Source organism: Urocampus carinirostris, chromosome 9 (genome assembly GCF_059441175.1).
Source record: "Urocampus carinirostris isolate Australia breed hairy pipefish chromosome 9, RoL_Ucar_1.0, whole genome shotgun sequence".
Taxonomy (NCBI): domain Eukaryota; kingdom Metazoa; phylum Chordata; class Actinopteri; order Syngnathiformes; family Syngnathidae; genus Urocampus; species Urocampus carinirostris.
In genome coordinates this window covers 7,005,607-7,022,808 of record NC_142357.1, presented here as the reverse complement: position 1 = coordinate 7,022,808, position 17,202 = coordinate 7,005,607, and the positions used below count along the sequence as shown (strand labels likewise).

The 17,202-nt window shown below is 39.9% G+C and overlaps 1 protein-coding gene across 5 annotated transcripts in view; it reads right to left on the bottom strand.

Annotated features, from left to right (window-relative positions):
• LOC148359214 (connector enhancer of kinase suppressor of ras 2) overlaps nucleotides 1-10,117 on the bottom strand; it is a 111,271-nt gene extending 101,154 nt beyond the window's left edge. For all 5 annotated transcript variants that reach the window (XM_088344417.1, XM_088344419.1, XM_088344420.1 and 2 more), the window contains exon 1: nucleotides 9,834-10,117. In XM_088344417.1, the coding sequence (XP_088200543.1) occupies nucleotides 9,834-9,897 (64 nt within the window). In that variant the 5' untranslated portion in view covers nucleotides 9,898-10,117. The remainder of the gene's footprint in view (nucleotides 1-9,833) is intronic.
• Nucleotides 10,118-17,202: the final 7,085 nt, after the last annotated feature.

Below are 17,202 nucleotides of genomic sequence, written 5' to 3'. Positions count from 1 at the left end.
TTAGTGCAACCCACACGACTTATGGATTTATATGTTAGTAATTGATTGATTTAATATTGAATTTAAACGTTTTTTAGATCTTATTTTATGTGTAGAAATTGTTTTAAAAAATATTTGAAAACTATGGAATATTTTTATCAGAAATGTTCTTGTGGAAAAGCTGTTTTGTCCCAACCACACCCAGAGGTTCTGTTGTTAACCAGAGCTTCTGTAGCTGTTAAGATTTGGTACGCCACCATGGTGCTCACCGACGGCTGCTGTGATGCCCGCGAACCTGTTTTGAACATAGCTCAGCAGTGCTGGGTCTTTGTGATTTTGTAGTAAAATGTTTTTTACGGGTTTACTAAGTCTATATTACACTACATCCAATAAATATCCTAGTAATGAAGCAACAACATAATAATAACGTGATACTTCTTTTTTTTTTTATTTAATAGAGATGCATGTCAAACTGGGTCCTTTTGACATTTTGGATAGCACACGTTGCTGGGTCATACTTTATTTCCACAGTTATTGCTACCAATGATTTTGTTTTTCGTTTCTGATTACTTGTCTGGACATTGTGTTAGCAGTTGAGTGCCCACTTGTTTAGTCTTTACTTTGTTCCTTGCATCACCATTTCCAGTTTGGAATTTGTTTCAGGTTTGGATTATGTCAGGTTTGGTTTTCTTTGGACATTTCATTGTTTTGGAAAATCTTGTTTGTTTGTCACTTTGTACCTCCTTTTGTTATTAAACTCCATCCCTCTTGCTCAGCACCCCTGCCTCAGTTCTTTCTTCCACCCCAAAAATCATTTAAGTGGCCCCCAAGTCGATTGAGGGTGAGGTCCCCCTGCCCTTTTTAATGTTTATGAAAAGTTTTGCTAGATGAGACAAGGGTGCAATCAACAAACAGTTCATCTTGAACGGATTTTACAACACAATTTGAACCTGATCCAAATAAAACTCAACCTGGTGTTCTGAGCTCATACAAAGACAGATGGACAATGTGGAAATCAATTCAAAGTCCCCTCGCGGGATGCATCATAAGACGTAATTTTGCGTACTTGAGACCGCATGCTGTCTTGCAACTCACTAGCCAAACATTCTGCAGAGAATCTTTTGTTGGTTTAGTACACTTTGTCCATTTCTCTCACAAAACAAACACATCAGGTGGCAGTTTCCTCTTCTCTTATTGTGAGCGGAAGGTAAACAAACACAAAATGGTCTACAGCACACCAGCAAATGGAGCATACTCGGGGAAATGTTGCCTTTCCGTATTTGGTTCTCACCGTTCTGTGGTTACTTAGCACCCTGCCAAACAAACCCCCAAAAAGGGGGTGAAATACCTTTCTTCTGTTTGTGTTAGCTGCTTTTGATATCAAAACAGATCAACGGGAGTTCAAAGAAAATCACTATTAAAAGTGTTGCTGGAGCAACAGGTGCAGGAAGTCTCAAGCACAGACTGAAACACACACAGGGTCTTCTGTCCGGATAGAACTACTACTTTGATATGATGCCCACTGCATCTCCTTTTTCATGCGCAACTCAGCCATAAATTGCACTCTCTTCATTTCTCCACCCTAGCCTTGTTTCCTCCCCCATTTTAGGAGAGCATTTCGTTCATTTTGTAGCATGCTTTCCGATTCCAAAATCCCCACTCGTTGATTGGGTCATTACCAACGAAGGACTGTGTTTTTGTGTGTTGCTTGCATTACAAATGCAGCATGCATATACGCATCACTCTGATCCAGGCATACGTAGCGGGCATCTGTGTGTAGTTTCTGCCTCGCCTCCTATGACATGTGTAGTGACTCCGACAGGATCAGATCCGGTTTCCATGGTTACCAATGCCCCACTTAAAGCTCCCGCTCCCAAGTTTGTGTGCATGTACGTGTGTCCATAAATGCGTATTTGATGCTCAGATGAACAAGCAAAACCTGTTGATATGGATTTCAAATGTGAAAAATATCAAATATCAATTTAGACCAGTTAGGCTATGAGGGCCTGCAAGGCCTTCTCTGATTGCATGAAAATATCTGAATCATGTGATGTTAATTATATTTCGTCACTAAATACTTATCAAATAATTCCAAATTATCTGTCCACTTCCTTTCATTGCTTTCCTTTGTTGTGCTGTTTCCAGATGTGTGCTTTCATATTTAGGCTAAGAAATATACCCAGATGCCTCAAAAGAAATAATGAAGACTTTGTCCCATAATAATAGTCTTCAAAAGAGCTGTTGGGTTTGCCAATCAGATTCTGAGTTGGAGTCTGAAGCTCACCTGCTACCTGGCATTGACAAATGTCACCAGCTTTACTAAATGTGATTGGCGAGGAGGCGGCTATCCACCAAAATGATTGTTTTTATAGCCATAGAAGGAAAAGAGACCCAGCTGTAAAATGAAATACATATGAAATGAAATGATCTGCATTTATATAGCGCTTTTCAAGTCAATGACTTTCCAAAGCGCTTTACAATGTGCTTCACTTTTCCCAATAGCGGCCGTGCAGCCATGTAAGGCGCTATCCTGCTTATTGGGGGTATTAGGGGTTCACTGTCTTACCCAAGGACACTTCGACATGTAACACAGAGGAGCCGGGATTCGAACTGCGATCTCTTGATCCCAAGACGAGCGCTCTACCTCCTGAGCTACTGCCGCCCCAATATATTGTGTTGATTTAATAGAGAACGGTTAGAAAACCCTGAAGCAAGCAGGCCTTTTGCAATTTTAACCTAGAGGTAAGATCTTAACCCTTAGCCCAAAACCAATCCGATATGACCCTAGCTGTATTTCGGGCGGGGTTGGTAGGTTGAGGCTGGACTGAGCTTCTTTCTTGAAGACTTTTATTTTATTACTATCCAACTGTCATTGCTATCTTCTTTTTGAAATTAATATTTCATTACAAATAGTTCAGCAAAACAACGTCATGCAATGTACAACATGAGTAAAAATAGAGTAATGATGAGATAAAACACAAAACCTTTTGCTTTGACAACACCAATCCTAGTGAACTTGGGTCTAGCATTGACACTCTCACTGCCGCAATCTTGGTTTGATTCCCGCTGCATCCAATGCTAAGCAATTAAGACCAGCAAAATTTGTCGACCACTCTGTCACACACCCAAACATTGATTATATTATCGGCTGTAAAGATTTTTGTGTATACTTTGTTAAATTTTAAAACTGAGGCATTTGTTTTTCTTTCCGTGCAGCCCTGTACCGGTTCGCGGGTCGGTGATTGCGGACCACTGTAATAGAGTAATCAATTGTATAATAATTGCAAATATAAATGTTTCTACTTCGTTGATTTTGCCTTTCGCGGGTTCTTTTTTTTAACGGAACCCCTGCCACAAACGGGTGATTGCTGTAAATTGAATGGACAGTTCCGGATTGATTTTGCAGATGCATTAATAAATAAATTAAAGCTGAAGTCAACCCAAAGAAATTCTAACTGCTGTTATGTTGTATGGTTTAAACATGTTTTTTGCAGAATACTGAGTTTTTTAATGTCCATCTCGGGAGTTGCCTTTTCCACCTTGCGTTCCACTAAAAAATGACATCCCAGTTGGATAACGGCCAATCACGGTTCACCTGCTTTCTGAAGCTGGGCCGTCATTGGTCATTACGTGAAGCATGGGCATTTCTGTTTTTAGCATAGAACAAGTAGCAAACTGGTCCCTGGCCCTGAAATGGATAAAACAAGTCGTTTATTGTCACCTAATCAATGTTCCACAAACTATAATAAATCAGAATGCAGCATAAAGAACAGAATAGAATAGAATAGAATAGAATAGAATAGAATAGAATAGAATAGAATAGAATAGAATAGAATAGATTAGATTCGATTGTCATAGTAACATGTGAACTGCACAACTATAAAAAGTGTGAAACTGATGGAGCAAGAAAATTTACAACGAGTTAAATACAACAGTTTAAAATAGTACGTAAAGGGTATTAGTATAGAACAGTGGTGTCCAAACTATGGCCCACAGTTTTTATTGGCCCGCAGAAAATTCTGAAAATATGGTTGAATATGGCCCGCAAATGGCGCTTGAGTTCAACTCTGTTGCACCTCTCCCTTTTGACACTATATGGAGCCAGTAACGGAAAAGGTGCTTCTCCACCCATGCATTTTGGATCCCATGAACTGGAAAACATTGGAATTGTGTTTTCTTTGCTTATTTAATTTCTTTCTTGTTATTCATTTGAACTGTCATTGAAATTCAAAGTGTATTACTGTGTAACTTATTCTGACACAAAGTAGATTGATTGTTAATTCTAAACCAGTGCAGATAAACATAAATTTTGATACTAAAAATAGGTTAACAACAAAATTAGAGGAGATGACCGCTATCAAACTGAAAAATAAATAAAACATCCATCCATTATCTGCACCGCTTATCTTCAGTAAGGTCGCGGGGGTGCTGGAGCCCATCCCAGCTGTCTTCGGGCAGTGGGCAGGGGACACCCTGAACTGGTTGCCAGTCAGTCGCAGGGCACACAGGGACAGACAGGTCACTCGCTCATTCACACCTAGGGACAACTTGGACCGTCCAATTGACCAGACATGCATGTTTTTGGAATGTGGGAGGAAGCCAAAGTGCCCGGAGGAAACCCACGCAACCCACGGGGAGAACATGCTAACTCTACACAGGAAGGTTCAATCTCATGACCTCAGAACTGTGCCGCACATGCGCTAACCACTGCCCTGCCATGCTGCCCGAAATTAAACATATTTAACAAAATAGATATTACCACTCCTCAAACCTAGAACAAGTCCAGTAGCTTTTCTTTCCTCTGTCTAACAGCATAGGAGCTACACTCAGGTATTGCTGAGGTTTGTATTCAAGACTGTATCTCTATATACAAAAAATGTAATCAACATTTTTTTTCTCCTCCTGGCCCTTTCAAAAAATGTTTAAGCCAATGCAGCCCCGACTCAAAAGGTTTGCCGACACCTGGTATAGAATAAATAATATTATTATACACTAGTTTGGAATAATTGAACATTATATTATAGAGAAAAGTTACAAGGGTTTTTTCTGAATTTCCCACGAATTTTAAAACTTGGTGTCAGAGAACATTGTTGGCGCTCACAACAGCTTTAAAACTGCGTTTTGAACTGCACTGAGCGAAGCGCTTTTGCTAGATACAAGATCATATATTTTCACATTTTGTTAAAGGTCCTTCATTAAAGAAATCTTAAAATCAGGAAAAGTATTGGAACCCAGCAAAATGGAACATAATAATCATACCTGAAAACGCTATGACTTCAATGGTAGTACAGACACCAGTTTGCAGTAATACATGTACAGTATGTCACAGGAGTGAGTTCACCCCTTACATTTCTGCAGAGATTTTATAATAATGTTTAATTGAACAACACTGAGGGAACATCACTTTGACACAATGAGGAGTGGTCACTGCAAACCGTAGTGTAATTTCTGTTACTTTTGTTACTTATTTTTATGTTTGTGTATGACCCTTTATGGGAGACATGACGTTAGAGAGGAGGGAGGTGACTTGGGTGAAAGTTTGTCTCTGTGGGTCAGTCTGTTTTGACCATGAATGAGCGTTTGCTGCAGCTAACAGTAGTTTCTAACAAGGGCACACATTCATCATAGATCTAGCTCTATGTTGCTCTTAAAATGCACCAGATTGATACGTTCCAATTCAAAATGTGCAAAATCTTTTTACATTGGAACATGCCCCTCGACCTTTCTGGACTATCCACGCTCCAGAGTCTCACATAATTACAGTGGAACCTCGGTTCTCGACCATAATCCGTTCCAGATCCCTGTTCAAAAACCGATTTGTTCGATCACCGAAATCATTTTTCCCATTCAAAATAATGTAAATCGTTTTAATCCGTTCCAACACCCTTGAATGTTTACCTTGAATGTTTAACGTAAACTTAACCAAGGCTAATCGTACGTTCGCGTTATCGTAATCTTCTGTACGAAAGATTACGCTAACATAAATGTGTAAAAATAAAGAAAATCAGGTCGTTTACAAGTCATTTAGCACCCGGGTCTCCACAACAAGTGGTGAGCGGTTCATTGGAAAGGGGGCTCCGTTACAACACCCTCATTGTTGGACTCCGTTCCAACACCCTCAATGTATACCTTGAATGTTTAACGTAAACTTAAAGCTAACCCAGGCTAATCGTACGTTCGCGTTATCGTAATCTTCCGTAGGAAAGACTACGCTAACATGAACGTGTAAAAATAAAAAAAGGATAAAGAAAATAATTATGAATAGGATTTCTTACCTTTGTGGTGGTCAGCAGAAGGCGCAGGCAAGATTAGACACTCACACACCTCCTTCATATTTTGCTATTATTTCTTTCTTAAATGCAATAGTTGCACGCACTACTTTTCTTTTTACACCTGTAGCAACTTTGCTGCTTGCGCTGACTTTCTTCGGAGTTACTAATTAGGGGCTAAAACACTTCGTACACCTATATTAAAAGCGAAAGCAAAACAAAGCACGTCCGCACGCGATAACAGTTGGTCACGAAAAGAGCGATCTACCCCCGAACGCCGCTCAGCATCGCACCCTAGCGTACGCACTCACGCATTACCGGCATTCAAACTCCGATTTTTTGACCGAACAGCGGAGCAATAATTTCTCTAAATTTTTGGTCGGACACGGATTTGTTCGATCTGAGAGGCGTTCGAAAACCGAGGTTCCACTGGATATGGGAAACACTGAGTTTTATTTTCTCATTTTGATAATGCACAGTTGTTATTAAATGTTGGATTTTAATATTTTTTATGAACACTTATGAAACAGCTTTGGTACATTGAGTGATTGTGGAACACACCCTGCCGCTGTCACTTTCCTTCGAATCCAATACGTACACACAAAGAGGAAACTCCTCCGGTGTGGGTGTTCAAAATAAATGCTGATGAGTCATCTTTCAATGAGCCTTGCCGCTTCTGTGCTGCTTGAAGTCTTTCAGCAGCACACTGTCTAGTCGTCTTCTTAAATAGATTAACCTTGCAGAACAAAAGATTCCTAAAAAGTGCACTTCTAAAATGGTGCCTCAGGAACAGCACAGGAATATATTGATTCAAATCAAGTAAAGTAATGCGAAGGTCAATTATGAAATGTACTTGAGATTTCTAACTTTACGATGTCATCTTAGCAGAAACTGAGATTTGTTTAATAAATAATTCCAATATTTGACAACATAAAAATGGCAATAATCTACAGTACTTTTTAAAACGTTGTTACGGAATGTTTAATATATGATCAAGATTTGTCTAAAAGTACTGGTGTGCGTGCCTTCATTTTTAAATATTTAAAGTTTGTTTTGTTTTAATACATGTAAACTTTTGCAAAAAACAATTTAGCCATTCTATGTTGTGGGAGTTTACTTTGACAATGTCAAATGTTCTTAATGACATCCCCTAATCTTTAGCAATAAAGAATCAAGTTTTTTTTTTTTTAAATAATTAGATTACAGAGCACCGCAGCAGAAACACGGTATGTTTACTAGTAACGATGTTTACTGTGCAAATTAGTCCTGCATTGTATGGATTCTGTTGTTTTTATATATGTTTTGACTTTCGTTCATATTTGCTGTTAGTCTTCTTCAATATGATGTAGTAATGGTAATAATAATAATAATAGATTGCTTTTGTAGACATTTTTCATGACACTCAAAATTACTGAACAGATAAAAGGAACCACACTAGACTAAAAACAGGAATTGCTTTTTCACCAAGTTATTCTATTGAAAGAGAGTGATAAAAGTTTTTATTTTCGTTATTTATCTTTTTCAGGGGGCGGACATCTTTCCATTTGCCTTTGAAATAAGATATCATAACAGTTGCTCTGACAGAATATGGTTAAGGACCAATCAAGGACTTGCTTTAGAAGAACGGTAAACGTGATATATTGCTACCTGAGCACCAGCCAACTTTAGTAGAGCTGACTTGTTGCAAAATGGCCATCCCCAACACGGATATTGTTTCAATCCCCAAAAACACAATATTAATCAAAATTATGTCCTTAGACTAGTGGCAGCTCAAACAAAATGTTATAATTGGGAAATCCTTGTGGTTGACTTCCTCTTTAAAAATAAATTAAAGAGCCATGATTAACAATGTTAATTTTGACATTTGCTTGGAAAAAATCCATAGTTATATCATCAAAGGTTGAGATGTCGCTTGTCAAAGCAGAGCTGCTAAAACTCTCCATTGCTGTGAAAGTGTGAGGTGAAAGAGAACTGTCAGAAATCGAGGAAGCAAAAGGCCAAAGTAGGATTCTAAGCCAAAGATTGAACTTCATTGGATGTGTTTTTGATCATATCAATCTCCAAGAAGCTTGTACGGCAAACAAGGCAACACGTTCTAAATATATCAAAAGAAGATAAATAAAAGAGTACTAACTTATCAAGGAGGGAAGTATTCTGAGTAAATTTGAGAAGATGCCTGTTTGACCCCGTCCACTGCTCTTGAGCAAGTTACTAACACGCCGCTGCCCTTCAATGGCGATGTCATGCTCATTCCCTACCCTACAGACCACGAGTATCGTCTGATGAACTCTGGACTTTCACCTTAAATGTTTTGGTTTGCTGAAACAATGACCAATCGCCTGCAAATTGGACCACAATGGTGGCCTTGCTATCTGACTTTTCATATACTAAGCTCTGCTCAGATAAAATACCAACGTTTTCTGTACTAATTAGTGTTTCTGAGCTTTGTCGTCCACACTACCCCTAATGGATTCCTGGCATTATGTTTTTTGTGTCATGTGACTCACAAAAACTGTCATTGGGAACGTTCAACAAAGTCGAGGAAGGGGCTAAATTAAAATCCTAGGACCTCAGGAATCCATGTTCGCTTACCGCAATGTCCTCTGTGGTTCTTCAAGCTAACTCAGAATTTAATTGCTCATTTAATTCTGAGTCGTGATCCGATACAAAAATATAGTTACACTGCTCACACAAATATACCTATGAAATGGCTGATCACACACGATTGCGGGCACTCCCGCACTCCTGTCCGTCATAAGGATGACCACAGTTTGTGTCACTCGCTCCCGAGCTCATCAGTGTGTTACAATCCATACACTCCACCATACATGCAGACGCATTCGCTTATTGAGGGCCTCTTAGAATTATGAAATTCACACAACCGGCTGACATTCAGGTTTGCTTTGACTCGGGGGAAGGAGGCAGTGCAGGGGGGCATTGATGCAGCTAAGAGCATTAATCATACACCACACACGAAAGAAGCTGCTGACAGATAGTTTACATTCATTGATGCTGCTTACTCCAGCCACATCAGCATCCCGTACCTGTCAACCAATAAGTTTTCCCCGTATTTGATAAATTTTTTAGATCATTTCAGATAGTGTACATTGTATAACATTTTTTTTTACGGGGAAAAAAACTTGTCTTGTCCATTTCGGCTCTAATCTAGATTTTCTCGGTCACCGGTAGCAGGCTACAACGTCATAGTACATTGCTAATATTGTCGTGTTATTCTACATAGTCTGTCTTCCTGTGAGTAATGGGTGTTGTGTATATTATTGATTAATAAGGGGAATTGCAATCATTAATAAGGGGAGCAATTGGTTGAGGCTGACAGGAATGGCATTCTGTGCCTTAAGCAACACATTCTGAGTGACCTCACTTTTTTGCTGGATACCCATCTCACTGTTAATGCACCACCGTCTATGCACATCTGGGTTTTGCATTTTCACTCATTCAGGTAGGAGAAGCTCCACGCATGCAGTGTGTGGCAGCCGCTGCTCACTTCCCTACCACCACCCTACGATCTATAGTCAGCTCACATACGAACACGAACGTTGATCTCAAGACGGGATGCCGACTCACCTTTCATCCAGTCCAGCACTTGCTTCGGTGTCCATTTACTTATAGGTTCCATAACCAAAGCCATGATGTCACAGCCTCTCTGCGTTAAACAGCACGGGGAGTGAAAGCAGGCGACATATAATGTCGTGTGAGTCACATCTGGATGGACATAGAGAAGGTTGATTGGCTTCGCAAAGAGGCGGTTAACGGTTTTATCCCCTCCATCGGTGCATGGCCGCCTGCAGAGACGGTGAGCGGGATGCGGTGGTGCAATCTACGTGCACGCAGAGACGTGCGCGCGTACATGCGCTCCCTCCCGCTTCACCTCCCCACTAGTGATGAGAATTCCGGCTCTTTTGTGAGAACCGGCTCTTAATGCTCGGCTCACAATAAAAAGAGCTAGCTCTTTCTGGCCCTGAACGGTTTATCAGACTGTTTTGTAATGAAACAGTTTTACCAATAATTATGAAACATTATTCAGAAAATAAATTCATTTTTTAAAATGTATTATTGTGATAGCATTTATTGTTTCAATATACAGTAACATTTTATTTTATTTAAACTTCCAAATTGTTTATACTAAGAAAACAACACGAATATTACGCCACTCAAGCTGATCGGTCACGAGCGTCTTGAAGAAAGAGAGAGCAAGAAGTGGGGAAAATTAGAGAAAATGAGACAAAAAAAGAGAAACGGAGAAAGAGCGAGAGAGAAAGGATGAGCGTTTCAAAGTTAGCCATCTCTCTTTGTTCACAAGAGAGAGATGGGGGGGCAAGGAGATAGAGTGAGAGTGAGAGAGAGAGAGAGCGAGAGAGAGAGAGAGAGAGAGAAATAGGGAGAGAGAGAGAGAAAGAGAGAGAGAACATAAAAGGGAGAGAGGGAGAAAGAGATAAAACAGTAGGAAGAGAAGAGCAAGAAATAAAGAGAGAAACAGAGAAAGACGGGGAAAGGGAAGGAAGAGGAATGGATAGGTAAGAGAGTGAGACAGAGAGAGAAAGGGAGTTGGAGAGAGAACGAGATTGAAAGAGAGAGAAAAACAAAAAGGAAGGTAGGGAGAAAGAGAAAGAGAGAGATAAAACAGAGTAGGAAGAGCAGAGAGAGACATAAAGAGAGAGACGGGGAGACAAAAAAAGGGGGAGGGAGAGGAGGAGAAATGGGACAGACTGAGACACATAGAGAAAGGGAATAGGAGAGAGAGAGAGAGAGAGAGAGAGAGAGAGAGAGAGAGAGAGAGAGAGAGAGAGAGAGAGAGAGAGAGAGAGAGAGAGAGAGAGAGAGAGAGAGAGAGAGAGAGAGAGAGAGAGAGAGAGAGCATTTCAATATGAAGCCGGCGTGGAGCCTTTTCGTTCGCGAGCGACTCATTCTTACTCCTCACTCCCTCTCTTTCTGGTGCCTTCCCGCCAGCCGCTCGCGCGCTGCACGAAGGGGATTCGATAGGAGGGACCCCTCCCCTCTGTTCTCGTCTCCCCCAGCCCATCTTGCTGCAGCATCATAAGGGTAACCTCTTACCATAGACACCGGGTAATGGTGCAACGCACTGAGGATCTTGCTTTTCCACCCCTTCTCCAAGCAACATTTTTCAGATAGACAGGATAAATTAAACAGCGTTGGGAGTAGGCTTGAAGTCATTTTAAATATTGATATGACACTTTGCACTAAAAGCAGCACCAACAGTGTTAATTGTGCTCAGTGAATACTTATATCGAAAAAAATATGTCGTGTGCATCATCAAGCTGCAACTGCAGTAGGTCTGCACGGGGAAATCCGCAACAGTCGTTTGCATCAGCATTTCAAGACTGAGCAATCAATTTCATGGGAGAGCGCCCCCTGTTGTGCGCCTAGTACGTCGGTGACGTCATGGAACGATCAGTCACCCTTCAGATTATTCTTTTTATCTTGCTTTCCATTCAGTCTCATTTTTGTCTGCCTTTTGACTGTGGTATAAATCGTTTTGTTCCCCTTTAGATGGATTAGTGTATGGCTCGTTCAAATGTACTCAATTAAATATACACACACACGAATGCCTGTACAGTTATCCCTTTTTTATCACGGGGTCGCTTCCAAAACGTCCTGCAATACTGACTGAGTCATTCTGGGTGATTATTTTCAGAGTTAAGGCACAAAAAGTTGAGTTGCATCCATTCTTTTATCTCAGTGAGGCAGGCCTCCAAATTTCCACAGTTTGGTGTGACGGATTCCTCCATCGGAAGATATAGTCAAGTGTCATCAGCGTCGCAATTTAAACTGATGAACAGTCTTGAATGATCCTATATCACATTAAGTGGATACGGGTACCGGTTTGCTCGGCCACATGAAATAGATAGTACTGGTTTCAATGGATACCAAAGGCAGGACAAGCCTCCTTATCTGCACCTTCATCATCTGGTAGCCATCGCACTCTTCTGTACTGTATAATAATAATAATAATAATTTCCTTTGTATTGTCATTCTTTGTAACAATGTACACAAAACGAAATGTCGATACACCTGACCCGTTGTAGCGAGCCGATGCAGCCGCAGCCAACAGAGGGCGCCGCCATATTACCAATTAGGTATGAGTCGGCCGAGGCGCGAACCAGCGACCATCCAGTCCCTAAGCGGGCACACTACCATCTAGGCTACTGAGCTGGTATAAGTGGCGGAATGTCACTATTAAGAGTGTCTGAAATAATGTCTGCCCGGACGCACAGGGCGTGCATCTTTTACGTCGGGCGTGCAACTTCCAAAATGTCTCCGCCCGGGTGGCGAACAACTTTTTTTAAGAAAAAAAAAATGAAAAGATTTTTTTTTTTCAAATCAAACGTTTGCTTTATTCCTATTTCGAAATCTTCGTTTGGTTTGGAAATTTCGGAATTTCGGTTCGTTTAGCAATTTGCATACTCGGCAGATATCAGAAGACTGCATCAAATAACTTGGCGCTTCCAGGCTTTCCCGGGCGTTATAAGGTCGCGCATTTGCGTATCAATTTCCAAAGTAAACACACAGAGAACACAAGAAAAAATGATAAGTGGTTAGGAATCAAGCCAAAATCTCAGCCCCAGAAGAAAGATTTACATTAAAAGCATCATGGAAAGAGTTCACGTGGCTTGTAGCAGACGACCCAACGCAAACTTTGCATGAATGAAGATGAGTTAATGCAGGTACATACTGATGGCAGATGGAAAATAGCAATGTCATATCCATGCAATGAATGTTATAAGTAGATTTATAATAAACCTAATTTTGAAGAGTTTTTTTGTTCTATATTCTGATTATCAATCCTTAATACTTCGCAACAAAGGGTTTTTCGCGATTTGTCCTCTTATTGTGTTTCAAGTTGTGAAAAATGGGGCAGGCAACTTTATGGCTGGGCAGGCAACTTTTCAGACTTGTCTGCCCTAGTGTCCGGTAACTTTTTCTCACGAGTTTTAAACACTGCTATTAAGAAAATGTAGTTGAGTAAGGGTAACATTTTTACTTTACGTTCTTGCGAACGAGGTAAAAGTAACTTATTTTCAAAAGTAATTGTCACTAAGAAAATATAATTATTACATACCTCTGCTTCCTATGTGAAAAAAAACTGACTTTGAGAAAAGACTGTTAGCTGAGTAAATAGAAAATATAATGTATTTGGATTCCCAAAAATTAGCATTAACTGTCCCAAGCCCCCCCCCCCCGAAAAAAAAAAGTATGTGTAAAATTAAGCACATCTAACAATTGGTGTCAGAATCTGTGGTTTGCAGTCATAAAGAATGAATGAATGAATAAATGACTACGTGAACAACAAATTGACTTAGTGTTGAATTGACTGATTTCAACAAATATCTGTCAATCGTCAGTGTTATGTTAAAAAAACGTCTTCTTAACCCCCAGCCCTCTCACGGGGGCGATTAAAAAAAAATAATAATAATTTGGGAGGTATAGTTGCTTGATAAATCTTTGAGGGACAAATTTCATTAACAATAAAGAAAAAATAAGTTTAAATGTATTTGGCAGGGAGGAAATAGTATAAAAATACATAAAAATCCAAAGAAGATACACGTGCAGCTCTCATTGTGAGCGGTCATGTAGTGCTTAAACAGAGCAACACCACCATCTAGTGTTAGTTGTACTCGACAGAACAAAGAATAGGCAAGCCCACCCCTTTGTCTCTCTTTACTTCTCTATTATGGAAGCCCAGGACTGCCATAATAAAATTGATAAAATGAAAATTGAATTAATAAAGACAAACAATTTTCGACGAGCATTCAATTGATAAAAACGGCCTTTTGAAATGAAAAGCCTTTAGCAAAAAAAGTAAATAACATGTTATCATAATGAAATTTAACATACAGTAATTGCCATGGTTCTATATATTTAGAAAATCGTTTATCTTTTTAACAGATGGTGTTTTATTTCAAAACGACATTTTGCCAACTGCCCGAACACCATTTTGGCAAATGCTGTTTTGCCGAAGGAAGCCTTGTTTGCCACATGACGTTTTAACATTTTGTATTTTCCAGTCATACACTTTGCAAGACGACTTTTTTTGTCACTAAAGGGGTCTTTAGATTTTTCTTAAAATATTTATTTTTATCTGTACAACGAAAGGAAAATGAAGCGATTCGTTTTGACCTCCATTTATAAAACTAATGAAATGACATGAAATGATCTGCATTTATATAGCGCTTTTCAAGACAATGACTTCCCAAAGCGCTTTACAATGTGCTCCACATTTCCCAATAGTGGCCTTGCAGCCATGTAAGGCGCTAACCTGTTTATTGGGGGTATTAGATAGATCGATCGATCGATAGATAACTGATTTGTATTACCAATGAACTGTGATGATTAAAATTGAATGAATATTTAGATTTATATATTTGTCACCGATTTACAATTTCAACCCCAATAACACTAAATTTTGGGGACCCATAGATCTGTGTTGGGACCCATAGATTTTTGAGCATGCGAGTCCCCGGGACATATCACTTTTCAGAGGTAAAATTAACACTGTAATAATAATAATATGAATGTGGGTCGCATTTGATTTTGAAAATAAGCCCTTTATAATATGGCGGGTGTAATTTATCTAAACATTGGGGCATTATATTTTTTGGGGGGGAATGTCATGATTTTCTTGTCACATACCAAGCGTGTCTGTCATGTATCATGCATTGAGTGTGGACACAAAAGCCTACCCCCAGTCTTTTGGTTTTTATTTGGTTCAGAATAAACTGCATGTTGTTTTTAAATGTATAGTTGGGAGATACATTCAATGTTCACGTTACCCAAAGGGGAAAGAAATACAATAATAGCTGAACACAAGTTTCACCAGTGTCCAGAAAGCATACAACTTTAAATAATTTAAAAAAAAAAATCATGATGTGGCTGAGTCGTTAGCAAACAAAAATACATAATTTATTTATCTACAATATATCTGAGAAAGTAAATTTGCCTTTTGAGGAAACTGTCAGAAACAAAACAGACAGTAGACCCAAACGCTGTCGTTTCATACAAAGCTTTATTGAGGAATTGGGGAAGTCAGTCGTGGGGAAACAAACGCCAGCAATCCGGTGCTGGCTGGGCAGGAAAAGCAGGAAGCCCTCGAGATCGGAGCATGGTCGGAGGACGGAAACAAGTCGGGCAGCCCGGACGGGAGATCGGAGCGTGGTCAGAGGAAAAAATCAAGTCAGGTAGACGGACACAATCGAGAAGCCAGGGGCAGACGAGCGGGATAGAGGATAGGACCAGACAGACGGGAGCCAGAGTCAAAAACTGCTTGCCTTGCATGCGCGGAGGTTCGCTGATGGACTGACAGCTGGGGCCAAACGAGCGAGCACAGGTGAGGGCAATGGGCAAAACATGACAGAAACAACATTGAAAATATGAAAAATATTAATAATTGTGATGGCTTTACTACCAAAATATTTTTTTTTGGAAATGTAACTACCAAAGCTTAGCATGTAGAATATTGATACTGTATAAAAACATCAGACACTTTATCTTTAAGCGTATTTCTTTTTTCAACTGACAAGGCCCATAACGCGTTTACATTCTTACTACCGATTTACCTACCAATAATTTAACTATACTGATGTATTGTGTAAAGATCAAAACCCATATTGTCTAAAAGTAGTTATCGCTTTTTGCAGTTGTCTTGAATTTGAAAGAGTCTACACAAAATTTTATGTTCATAATTCCAGTTTAATAATACTTGAGTTGACTCAAGGAACAATAATTGTACCTATTTATACTGAGTTGAGCATCATTCAGATTTAAAAAAAACATGACAAACAACACTCACATGCATTCTATCTCTCTATCTATCCATCTACCTTGGTTACATCCCTCAAGAGGAGTGACCGACAGCAATACAAACGCATACAATAACAGAGAAAAAAAAAAGGGGAAAAAAATTGAAGAAAAACAACACACAAACATTTTTGGACCATGGCCAACCCAAACACCCAAACAAGTTAGGCACCTCGGCACCTAAGTTGGTCATGTTTTCGTCCCTCCGGATGAAACAGGACACAAGAAAGCGGCCATGTCACTCGGGTCAGGGTGACACAACACACTCTTCTGTTCAACAGCAGGGACTGACAGCTTTCACTGGTTTACCCCTGCCGCATCATACGGGTGCCTTGCCCATCCCTTAGAACGGGTCCAAATATCCCACTATCCTTTTACAACACACTCACATGCATAGTTTCAGCTATGTTTTAGGTCTGACAATAGTGTTATCAGACAAATTTCTTTGGTGTAATATTGTCAAAAAGTTGTCTTAAGACACCTGGGTATCAAGAGCAATAGCTCGATACTTCATTTACAAATTATTCAATTACATTTGTCATCAACTCCTGGTAAAAACAATGAACTCTTGAAGCTTGTAATTATAGGTTAATTGGCCGGTCCAAATTGTCCCTAGGTGTGAATGAGCGAGCGAATTGTCTGTCCCTGTGTGCCCTGCGACTGGCTGGCAACCAGTTCAGGGTGTCCCCTGCCCACTGCCCGAAGATGGCTGGGATGGGCTCCAGCACTCCCACGACCCTACTGAGGATAAACGGTGCAGATAATGGATGGATGATAGTTTATATATTTTTGCCTAGTATTCAACTCCATTTTGTAGTTTTTTACATGTTTTTGTACCACTAAGAGGCATTAAATATGACACATTGTCCCTTTAAAAAAATGCGAATTCATTCTTAAATGTTAACATTCTTTTTAAAAAAGATTCTTAAAGTTCAATCGATTTATTGTTTGCAGCTTGCAGTTGGCATGGAATCCCCTCTCTAAACCCCCATCCTCCGAGAATCAAAGGCTCCCTTTTGAGAGAGTCAACAAGGGGGCGGCTCCTGACGCCAAGGTTTTCAGCCTGCTCCGGATGTCACAACCGTGATCTTGCGCTCCTATTGGCTGCCGCCTGTTGACA